This window comes from Notothenia rossii (assembly GCF_949606895.1).
Source record: "Notothenia rossii genome assembly, chromosome: 11".
In the NCBI taxonomy this organism is placed as follows: Eukaryota; Metazoa; Chordata; class Actinopteri; order Perciformes; family Nototheniidae; genus Notothenia; species Notothenia rossii.
In genome coordinates, this window is record NC_136910.1 from 19,098,746 (window position 1) to 19,110,621 (window position 11,876).

Here is an 11,876-nt window from a genome sequence, read left to right on the forward strand (position 1 = left end):
CATATGCTTCAGCCTTCGAAGCCTTATTAGATTTTTGTTTACATGTAAAACTATTAATACAAATAACTTGAATTAAATGGGGAACTGCATGGAAATGTGCAGATTTAACAAACAACTTTTTAATCAGATCACTTTATAGTTTCAAGAAGATGGAATTTGTTTTGCTAGCTGTATCCCCCTGTTTCCAGTCTTTATGCTAAGCTAAGCTAAGCTAACAAGCTTTTGGTTGTGGGTATATTTACTACAGACATTAGAGTGGCACAAAACACAAAACATCAACATAAGAATTCATTACAGCTGTTAAGGTGCATTTTAATGCTACATTACAAGTCAATACAAATAAGCAATACCTCAACTTTCAAAATAAAGTTATCTTTCTCTTTTTTGGAGCAATATTGCTAGACATATTGCCATTTGTGAACCTTTTTCTTCTTGCCTGAAATACACATATAAACAAAAACGCAGTTCTAGGATGATAACCATCAATGAGTAGGACCTGTTTTCTCCCACGTCCACTTTATTTCTGACGACATTACCTTCCAACATGTTGGTTCGATGGGCTCATACTGTCAGATTTTGTCCAGTATTCCACCAGCACCTGCATGCTAATCTAATTTCACGCTCTACTTCGGCAGGAAATGACTTCTCAGTGCAAGCAGTGTGATGTGGAGTGGATAAAGAAGGTGGGAGATGAGCAGTAAGTGACCACCGCCGATCTCTGGGCACGGGGAGGGGAAGAAATCAAAACTATAAACGATGGAAGGAAAGGTCAGGACGGAGGGGTTGGGGGTTGTTTTGTTTGTGAGGAGCATCATCCTTGGCAAGGATGGAGGAAAAAATAAAGAGCAGCAGGAGAACATGTTTCTCTTAAAGCCGCTTCTCATCTGCCTCTGTATTATCCTGCTGTGCTGAGCTGAGGTGATCTCCGGGGGTCTCATTAGAAACAAGACAAGCTGGGTCCAAAAGCAGCATTATTAAAGAAGTATTCATCTTAGTGCATGCATTTACTTTATTGAACTAATGTGAGCAGTAGGGGGCGGTGTAGGCACAGTGGAAAACTCCTTCCTGTCCATTTCCTCTTCTCTAAGTGGTCCAGTGTGTCTATCTTTACATTATTTCCACTATACCTGAAACCACACAACAAGAGCATTCAAGCTGGTCTGATTCAACTCAATACTTCCTGCCATTAAGAACAACAGAGTGGAAAGAAATTAGCTTAATTCCTTCATCAATAAGCATAGCTGTTTAAAGGTACATAAAGAAGTAAAACCGCAGCAGGTTTAAATGACTCCCACACAGTGAAACCCCAGAAGTGTTTCGATGGGGAGCAAACTGAAAGTAAACGGAGTAGCAGTGAAGAGGAGGACCTGGTACTGAGTGTGTGGTGGAAGCATACGGTTTTTTCCAGATCTTGGTCACCTTTTGGTTTTACTCAACAATATCACCTACAGTACTCCCACTGAAAACCTATAGTGCCTATACTCGTGTTTCCTGGGCCTTTTTCTTGTAATTGGGCTTATTTAATGTAAACTGCACAGATTGATAACGGAGGTTTGGTATTATGCATTGGAACCATTGCCCTGTTAATCATTCAACATATTTTGAGGGACATTTCTATATATCTTTTTTTATATTTAAGCTTTTGACAATAAATTAGGTTCACTGTGATGCTTTTAAATCTTCTCCAGTGTACTTGAAATGTTGAATCGAATTAGTGGATTTATAAAACCCACCTTCAAATTTGTCATAATATATTAAACTAGAGTTACAACAAGGCAATATCTTTTAAAAAACAAGAGGTCTTCTAACTTTATGGCAAAGTTATTTGAAGTGTGTAAATGTTGTTAAAGAAGCCCTATTAATGTGTACTTTTGGGGTTTCCCCTTTCCTATAGGTTGTTATACAGGTTGTTGTTAATGTAAATGCTCCAAAGGCTAAAAATAAAGCACTTTTTGAACATTAAAGCATGTAAACATGTCACACTGCAGGAACAAAATACAATTATGAAACCTGAAAATTGGCATAAAAGGGCCCCTTTAAACATGATTAGGTCAATATAGCAAAGGCATTCTGATTAAAAGAGAGTGCCTTAGACTTTTCTCATGTTTTCTTCTTTCTACGTGTATCCTCAAATAAACTATATTTGAGTCCAGGAAGTACTCCTACCCAAACATTTAAAAAATACTTTTGCTTTTGTAATGTTTCTCTCTTTCTTTTGCATCTGTTTTGTAAGAGGCGATGCAGGTTGTGGCTTTTCCTTAAAACCAGTCATATTTGTTTTTTTGTGACGATGTTTGTGGTTTTTCATTTGCCTCACTCATAACTAGTAATATGTAAACGGGATGCCCTTGCCAACCACACACTAAAATCACCTGGCAATACACCCCCAAGCCACTGACTAATCCTTCTTCAGCTTTCAGAAAGTGAGAACTGTTTCTTATAAATCACGACATGATCATTTTGAGTTGAACCCCCACTACTTGTTTGAAATTCAAGAAAACATTGAAGTAATGCTGTGTTTTGAAAATGTAATTCTTCCTAAAATCCAGCCAACCTTTGAAACCCGTTGTTAAAACATTTGAAATGATTACTACTTACAAAAAAACAGGTAGCGAAGCTCAACCCACTGTGACTTAGCGTGAGGAGTGTTCGACACCTCTGTTTGCCTGACAAAAAAAGCCCCCTCTGTTTAACATCCTGCCCCCCGTGATATGCAAACTGAATATATTTTTCCAGACAAGAGACACATAGTGACACGTTTCTAAGATCATTTTGACTCCAGATCACTTATATTCAAACGTTAGTTGTCCCCGTAGGCCTCGTCCTTTATATTAGCGAATGAGCTCCAGCAGGTTTAAAAAGTAAAAGGATTATTGCTTTCAAATATTATTACTTTGTTGGCCTTAGTATTGGCTTTAGTCTTAAGCCAACAAAGAGGAGTGCAGGCAGCTGCAGTGACGGCTCTTTCTTTGAAGCGTCTGATCAGATCAGAGGTCAGATTTCTGCCCACACTTCATCTCCCACACACATGTACACTCTTGTATCCGATTGATTCGGTGGCACGAATCTTTATTCAATGCAGCATCGGCATTATCACACCCCTCCTACGCACCGCACTGTACATTGTACAGTATGTTTGCACAGTTACACACAAGACAAAGGAAATACGAATAAATGCAAAATCACATGCTGCAAAGTATTTTTAGACATTCCAAGACAAAAACCAACAAGCGACCTGATTAAGAATTTCCGAAAAGATTGAGAAAGCCTACTTGAGCTTTGCAGGTGTTCACACATCTGCTTTACTACACGGGACTGAGAGTAAAAAGGTGTTGCAGCAAAAGCCGGGCCTCTGACACAAGCTGTCAAAACACAATGACAAAAAACTCAAAAGTGCAACAGCACAAACGGTGAAAAAGGAAAGGTTGCATGCATATGAATTGACAAGAAACTCAGTACACGCCTGTGTTTAGTAAGAAAGAAGTCAAAGCAGTGCTGAGAGCCACTTGAGAGAAGTCACTTTATGGCTGCTTTGGCGATATCATGTAATACTACAACTCCCACCATGCCAGTAAGTAACCTAAGGATTGCTATTTTCATACCGATGCTATTAATGTATTTATATTTGCAGGAGATTTCAAATTACCCTGACTCATTACAATGTCAGCATCAGGTTTGTGGAACTTTTACCACAAAGAGGGATGTTCATTTTTCTGAGGTTGGGGTGAAAGGGGGGGGTCGATGCCCCGCTCTCTGTGAGTCACAGCACAGAGGGTGGAAAACTAGGTGGGCTTGTCGCTAAACGCCAACTAACCAGTGGAAGTTTTGACTTATTTTCAGCCTTCTTTTTTGAAATTGTTAACTTATTTGAAATGGGGTCCCTAGATTTATTTTTAAATGATTTTGGGGGTCATGAACTTGAAGCCATGTGTTTGAAAATGTGGCAAAACAGCAAGCAGGTTTTTTCAGTACGCTGATAAACATAAAAAGTATGTGTATAAGATTGTTGAGAGGGGAATATAATACTTTATTTCATCAGTAGAAAAGAATACCAAGTGTTCTTCTGTTATATACCAAAGTGGCAGGCTTAGACACATAAGTGGGAAGACTCAATTAAGTTATTGCGCGGGTGTGTTGGGGAACACTTCTTATTTGACAGCGTGCTTTATATGCTGTGTAGGCAGGATACATTAGTGTTTTTCAATTATTTTTTCTTTTTGTCGTGCTGGCGTTTCTGTGGAAGTTACCTCTTCCTATTTATGCAGTAGACATTTCCAGCATGTGTTGCAAAAGTGTTGTTGTATAGCAATGTTTTATCTGCCACAATCTCTATGTAGGAATAAACCAAGTCAATTTCTGATCAACAAGACGTAAAAATTATCTATCGGAGATCTATATCAGATCTGAGGTTGGCACTTACGTACGTGAAAAAAGTCATTTTTTATCTTTCCGCTCATTATGGGGGCAGGTGCTCCTGCTGACTGAGCATTTGCCAACATACGAATTTCAATTGTTCCTTTAAACTTGTAATATCTGGTTGAAACAATAGGACTTGACGCTAGTTTTATTGTTAAGACAAAGGCAGCTGAAATTGCTTTTCATACATCATTTCATACAAAAAGACCAGGAAAATAATTATTAATAATGATATTATAAATAAACGCTATAATTAAGTAACCCAATTTTTCTTTTTAAATATATATAATTAATTAAATAATACATAATTTATAGAAATATAGAAATGTTAAAAACTGCCAAAGGGAAACATTGTATTGGCAATTGTATAATTATTTGTATATTGTATACTGACTTGTTGTGAAAAGTAACTACAATTCTACCCGTGGTATACGCTCATTATATCACGGCGAAGAACCAATCAGATTGCTTGATTTGACTTGTTCGTTTTATAATTATTTGTATACAGTCACAAATGCCATTTCATTAACAGAGAGAATGGCAAAGTGGTTCATGATGAGTGTTTACGTTGTGCATAACATGCTCAACCATCTATTATCGGTGCAGAACATGAACATTTTGACATGGATTTAAATAGGATGGTAAAAGTAATTGCACGTCTGGTATCCTGTGAAAGTTTGAATTAACATTTCTTATTGCAAAATGACAGTAATCAAACCTGGCCTTGGTAGAAGAAAATGATTCACGCTGGCAGGATACACTGATCTTAACAGATCTCCAGTTAGATTTCAGGGTTTCACATCTTGCAATTAACATTTTTAATCTACCACTGTCAGAGCTGGAATGACTGAATTTCAGGTCAGGACAAGGGAGTTTATAAAAATTGCTGCAACATTTGAGATAAGCTGAGTGTTATCAGATTTGAGGGCAGCTGGCAGCAGCAGTGACTAACTATGATAGTTTCTTCTTTCTATCTCGACAAAATCCTCCTACAAATCTCACTCTGCTTCAAACCACATACAGTCAATATCACTCTTTATCCTGTCTAAGCTTATAAGTATATGGTTAAAGATGCACAGAGATTATTCCTTATATCTACTTGTTTCATGCCTGACAGTCATTTCTATTGTGGGACTCAACGATGAGTTTCAATCTAATAACTGAGCCTGTTGCCATGGTTGGGAAAAACACAGAAGCACATCCTTGTTTACGCTTCTTGAAATAGAGTTGCTCCGTCAGTGCGGCCCCCTGAGACAGTCATGACACATCTCGCATGAGTGTGATTTTATGCACTTCAAATTATGCGCCGTGACATGCACTCTAAAAATATAAGCCGATAAGCCTCTCAATTAGCCGGCCTGATTTGTGCGGCTTTGTCAGGGCTGTGGATCAGTGTGGATTTGTACAGTTGCCTACATCTTACAATATTAAAGACTATGATTAACTTCCATACATCACAGAGATTGGAGTTGCAATATTGTAACAATCCACCCACAATGTGATATTCTGCAATGACAATTATTATGATAATGACTTAATTGCCTTCTTTCCTCCAGGGTGAATTTGGCTCTGGCCTACACTGAGCTGACGGAGGAGCTGGGACGCCTCCAGGCGCTGAGTTCCAAGCAGACGGAGATCCTGAGGAAAGCGTCACAGGAGCAGGCTAGCCCAGGTGAGCATGCAAAATACTGTGAATCAAAAATGTTGAAAGGCTGGGCCACTACACAAATGTCCCTCAGGATGAAGGTGTATTTAGATCCCTTACTTGAGTAAAAGCAGGGGTAGAATGTAACCAAGTACAATTGGTCAGTTGCTCCACCTTTGTACAAATTTGATGCAGATTTACAACTTCTACCTTACAATGAAACATGGAAATCATTAGTTACTCTTTGCAAAACAATTCTATCCAGTGGTATAAAAGTATATGTATAATTGCTCCATATTGTACTAAAACATTAAAATACTCTACATGAACACATTAGTGATGAAAACAGAGTTCTATACGATTCTATCATAGTAAAGTACTTTCTTATAAGATCATATAAGAAAAGTATACCCCCCCCCCCCCCCCCCAGAGATTTTTGGGATTTTCATACGTACAAATTAAATATATTTAATTGTATTCTTTCTCTTTAATTGAGTAATTATAGGGTTCGGGCTCACAACCAAAACAAAACTAATCATTTTGAAATTGAACATACAAATGTTTTAGTTGATTTGGATTAGTTTGTAAAACTACATTTCATTTCAATAACTAATAAGTTACTGTAGGTCTTACATGTTTTATTATAGAGGCATTTAAAACCAGCTGGTTATCAGAAACTCACAAAAACATGTTGTGGAATTCAACTTACAAGTACTAAACGGTAGCAACACCTTCTCTTCCTGCACACATATAGCGTCTCACAACTTTGCGTCTACCATGTACCACAAACACAAAGGCATGCATTGCCTTTACGGAGCTGTGAATAGTACAAACTGGGATATTATCCTGCATAAATCAACGAACGGCTGCATTTTAAGGCAGCTAACAGTGGGGAAAACAAGGAAAACCCCAAAACTGCAGTTAACTTCTCCCCGTGGTGCTCTTTTGTGACTTGAATGGCACTTCATCTTAATTAGTACCAGCATCCTGCAAGAAATATGATTGCCTCTTGGCTATTTTTAACAACAAAACTAATATTTTTGTCAATTGTTGAAATAATCAGTTGGGATTTGGGAATTTGTGTAGAGGCTTAAACGCTCTCCTGTGAGAGTATAAGCGTGATCTGAAGAGTCCTGTTTGCGTCTTTCCACCTCATTCGGAGGCCTAGAGAGTGCACCAGAGCACAAAACACCCCCTCCCTCTCTAACACCTCAACCAACCGGCCATAAATGATGCTTCCTTTTTGATATGGGAAGTGAAGTGGTGACTATAGGGCTGACTGACTCATCAACAGGTCTTATTACACAAACTATACGACTGTACGGATTTTAATATTTTAATGAATGCATAGAGCATCATGATGTGCATTTATTTTCTGATTCCGATTCAACTGAATATCCTGATGGTTTATTTAGTGAAGGATTATAAAACTGTTGAATCAGTAACATTGTCTACAGTTCTTTCTTGAAACAGTTGTATTTATGTAATGTCTTGGTGTTTTGGATGGATACTCTTTTATAAATCCACATAATCATAAGTATGTGTACACCTTTAACTACCATTAATTCTCATTTTAAATAGCTGGAGGATCACTATTGTCTGAAATATAAGTTTATGCTGCACCACTAAGATATCACTTAATTACAGCTGCAATAATTAGTCAATCAACAAAAAAGGAATCGGCCACTTTTATGATAATCAATTAATCATTAAGTAATTTTTTAAGCAAAAAGGGCGGTAAAAGAATCAGCAGATCAATAATGAAAATAATGGTTTGTTGTGGCCCTAAACTTAAATGACAGTAAAGGGTCCAGGCCAGACCACTATACACAAATAAATGACATACACATCTGCTGTATACTGTATTGTAGTCAAATCTTCCAACTTTCCTTTTAAATATGTTTCTACACGTTTGTTTTTCTTCTCTCAGTCCAGCGTCACTCCCCCATCCACCACCAGCGCCACTCCCCAGTGTCTCAGCGCCACTCGCCCATCTCTCAGCGCCACTCTCCGGTCCCCCCTCCATCCCACCACTCCCCCATCCAACAGAGACGCTCCCCTGTGCTGCAACGCCTCTCCCCAGACATGCACCGCCGCTCCCCCCTGCTCGACGTCAACAATGGACCGGCCTCTTACTCCTGCCGGCCCCCCAGCCAGCATCTGAGGGCCAGCTTCCAGGGCCGCCGCAGTTACTCCGAGGTGTCGGACCCCTCCGCCTACCACTGCCCGCCCCGCTTCTCCCTGGACCCCGTTTCCACCCTGCCTAAGCCCCGGCCCTACATTGACGGCTATGCAAAACAGCAGGCCCAACATGTGGGCTCTCCTCACGGAGGACTGCAGCACAGAGGCTCCCCGTCCCACCATCAAGGCGGTTCAGGAGGGGACGGGGGCCTCGGAGAGAGCTCCATGCGCCACTCGAGAGAGATGCCATTCCCTCTGTCTGAGGTGGCGCACTTGCATTTTGAGCCTCCTGCTCCTTCTACACCGGCCCCCCAGCCTCCACAGTCCTCTGAAGATGAGGAAGAGTGGAACTGCCCGCATCCCATCAGCCCCCCACGGACCCTTGGCGTGCTCTCTTCTACAGTGCCCAGTGGCGTGATGAGGGGCCCGGCGTCCTGCTCCGTGTTCCCCATCCCTCAGAGGTCTAACACCCTCAGCTGCCACCCGCAGCCCGGCTACATGTCAGCAGAGCACGCTCAGTCCTGGCCCTCCATCAACGTGAGTAAAAACAAGGTGTATGACTAAATTAAATCTACAGTTGTAGACGTGCGAGTGGTTCTGAAACTATTAAGTTGCAGCAGTGAAACATTTTCCAAAGCAGCAATTTGCCACAACTGTGAGAGTGCTGAGCTGTTTCACACAAAATGACTTTTTTTCAACACCAATACTCTTTCCAATGAGTAGGTATTCTTCGCACTAAAAGGTCAAAATCTTCTTAAAGGCCTCCATCTTCCTCATGTTTCTTTCTAGTTCCTTTAAAATAATGACATAACAGAACATCTTTGCTTTTTTTCTTGAAGCGAGTTTTTATTAGTCAAGTATGTTTGGCCTAGCTTAGCATAAAGGAAAGAAAACAGCCCTGTCCACAACGAAAATGTACAACATCTCTAAGCCTTAAGACTAAATAACACATTGTCTATTTAAAGTACACAAACAGAAACGTGTGTGGTTTAACAGTGAGAACATAAGTGTATTTGTTGTCAAACATCAGCTGGGTGCAATTATATGCACAGTTTCTTCCTAACAGTGTTGCATGGAATAATACCATTGTGACAGTAAAGTAAAGACTAGAAATCACCAGTCAAAACTGGCATCAGTGCTAAATACAGAGATGGCAGTCAGCAGTCCACGATGTATGAATAACCTGTAACTTAACTTGAACAATCAAGATGCATCAAGTAAATAAACAGCTTGGGGGGGGTTCATTTTTAAACTTGTGACAGTGTCAGGTTAGCTGTTCCACCCTTGCAAGAAAATTGCATAAGTTGATTTCAGAAATTAGCTGAAACAACATAGTTTAACATTGGTGGCAAAGCCTTCTAGAAACTATAGGACTTATTACTGGTGTATGGTGGGCACTGAAAATGATATTGTCCTGTTTAAAATACTACCTGGTGGGCAATTCAAAATAACGCATGGACATGTAATGGATATTAACTTTGCTCTAATAAGTCTTCTTTCTAAACGTAGCTGCCGAACACAATGAATCAGTGCATAGATGAGAGTTTCCTCCTGGATGTAGTACCAGTCGACCTATTATATGGCAAAACCCTGTTGTGTAAGTCTGAAGTGGTCACTCACCAAGTACAGTAGTGATATGATTGTGTTGCCTCCCACAGAATGACTAATACAATCCAGTGAAGTAAGTTGAGGGTGGCATGTGATCTATAATTCCTGTATCTGTGTGTGTGTGTGTGTGTGTGTGTGTGTGTGTGTGTGTGTGTGTGTGTGTGTGTGTGTGTGTGTGTGTGTGTGTGTGTGTGTGTGTGTGTGTGTGTTCCCCTGCAGCTCTGGATGGAGACGGAGGAGAGCGACATGCGGAGCTGCCCCCTCTGCCAGCTGATATTCCCTGTTGGTTACCCTGACGATGCCCTCATCAAGCACATTGACTCCCACCTGGAGAACAGCAAGATCTGATTGCCATGGCAACAAGCCGGCGCATACATCTGCGCTCTCCTCTTATAGATAATGCTAGAGAATTCGCAAGCCTGGCCAGAAGCAAAGTCAAAACACAGAAACACCAGTTAGCTTTGTGAGAACAGAGTCTCTCTAGATGGAGAAGCAAAATTAGCGCAGGTGTCAGTTATATTTGTGAAGTACTTCAACACAAGTCTATCCTGGATTCCACATGCAGAGTCCTTAAAGGCAGCTCTGCCTGTATAATCACTGGTTCTGGTTGCTGCTGTTTTGTTATGAGTCTTGTTGTGCGGTTTGAGGCAGTTTCAGGTATCGTGTTGTTGTTCGCTTCACAGTATAGTACACTTTGATTTAGCAAAGTAAGCCAAAGAGGATTTATGAGAGCTGGAAGGTTCAGGGGCTCTGCATGTCAAAAAAGCTAGTTTCAGTGTTCGTCAGGGAGATCTGAGGCATCTTTCTACTGTTCTCACCATTTAGCTTTAAATACTGTGTACCCGTTTCAAACACAAACAGTATATGTTGCATAAGTTTCTGTGCGGCAGAGGGCCAAGAACAGTGATCTGGTAGAAGCTGATTTATTGAATCGGTCCGACCTGATGAATGATTAGTCCTGAGAGCAAAGATTTGCTGATGTTGACCAGAGTATAGAACGACACTGTGAAGGAACCCTGATTGCTAATCAAGATTTGATGCCAGGTCACTTTCACTTCTCTAAAATAAGGTTTCTTTTTCCGTTCAATAAAGTGTCAAACATTCCAGTCTCATTTCGCCTACTGACAAATCAAGCTGGGGAAAAGGAATGTGAAAGTATGTTTGGATCAGCCTGAAAGCGGTTTTAACCCGAACAGAGTTATGATGCCCTGCAGGGCGGGGCACTGATGTTGATGTGTCCTCTATACAGGTCGAGGGATATTTTTAGTCCGAATATACCTTAATGCTTGCGGCTTGTTTAAAAATCCAATTAACTCAGCACTTTAAGTTGGCTACGCCTATACAATGTATCCGTTTTCAGTCCCTGTGTATATTTTCCATGAATGATTTACTATTTATATTGTCCATCTGTAAGGCAAAAAAATATGAAAATATATTTTTGCAAATGTTAATGCACCACATGTTACATGTTGGTGTGCTTGCCCACTGCTGTATATACAAAACAGTTTGTCAAATCCCAACGCACAAGGTGGTTTTCTGTACAAAGACTTTGAAATAAACAACTGGAACTCTCTTTGGTCTTCCTAAAGATCTGACTTTCAAAACAGTATGATGTCACCACTGCCCAGACCATCCAATAAAAAACAATACACAAACACACTCGTCTGCATGAGATAAGACTTTGAGGAAAAGTGGCAGTGTATTGTGTTCCTATCTTGGAGATCTGATACCAGGAACTTCGTCTCCAAACCGCAAAGTTATCTCTGCAGGGTTCCAGCAACGACAGTATACCCTTCTTTTGATACCTGGGTTTAATTTGTAATCGCGATTGATTCTTTACTGGAGATCTACTTATTGGACTTGAACTTCTTTTGGAGAAAAATACCAGAAAAAACAACAACAAAGTTACTCTGATGTCAGCTAAACTAAGGCTTTTGGTTTCCATGTACAGTTTGTTATGAAGGGGATGTCCCAGCAAACCTACCCACACTGGTTAAAAGTTACTGAAGAGATTAAATGTGATGAT

The 11,876-nt window shown here is 40.2% G+C and overlaps 1 protein-coding gene across 3 annotated transcripts in view; it reads left to right on the forward strand.

Annotated features, from left to right (window-relative positions):
- The window catches only part of tbkbp1 (TBK1 binding protein 1), a 62,084-nt gene extending 50,577 nt beyond the window's left edge, over positions 1–11,507 (forward strand). For all 3 annotated transcript variants that reach the window (XM_079658120.1, XM_079658121.1, XM_079658122.1), the window contains 4 exons: positions 636–697; positions 5,973–6,088; positions 7,992–8,779; positions 10,070–11,507. In XM_079658120.1, coding sequence (XP_079514246.1) covers positions 636–697; positions 5,973–6,088; positions 7,992–8,779; positions 10,070–10,198 — 1,095 coding nt within the window. In that variant the 3' untranslated portion in view covers positions 10,199–11,507. The remainder of the gene's footprint in view (positions 1–635; positions 698–5,972; positions 6,089–7,991; positions 8,780–10,069) is intronic.
- The last annotated feature ends 369 nt before the right edge of the window (positions 11,508–11,876 follow it).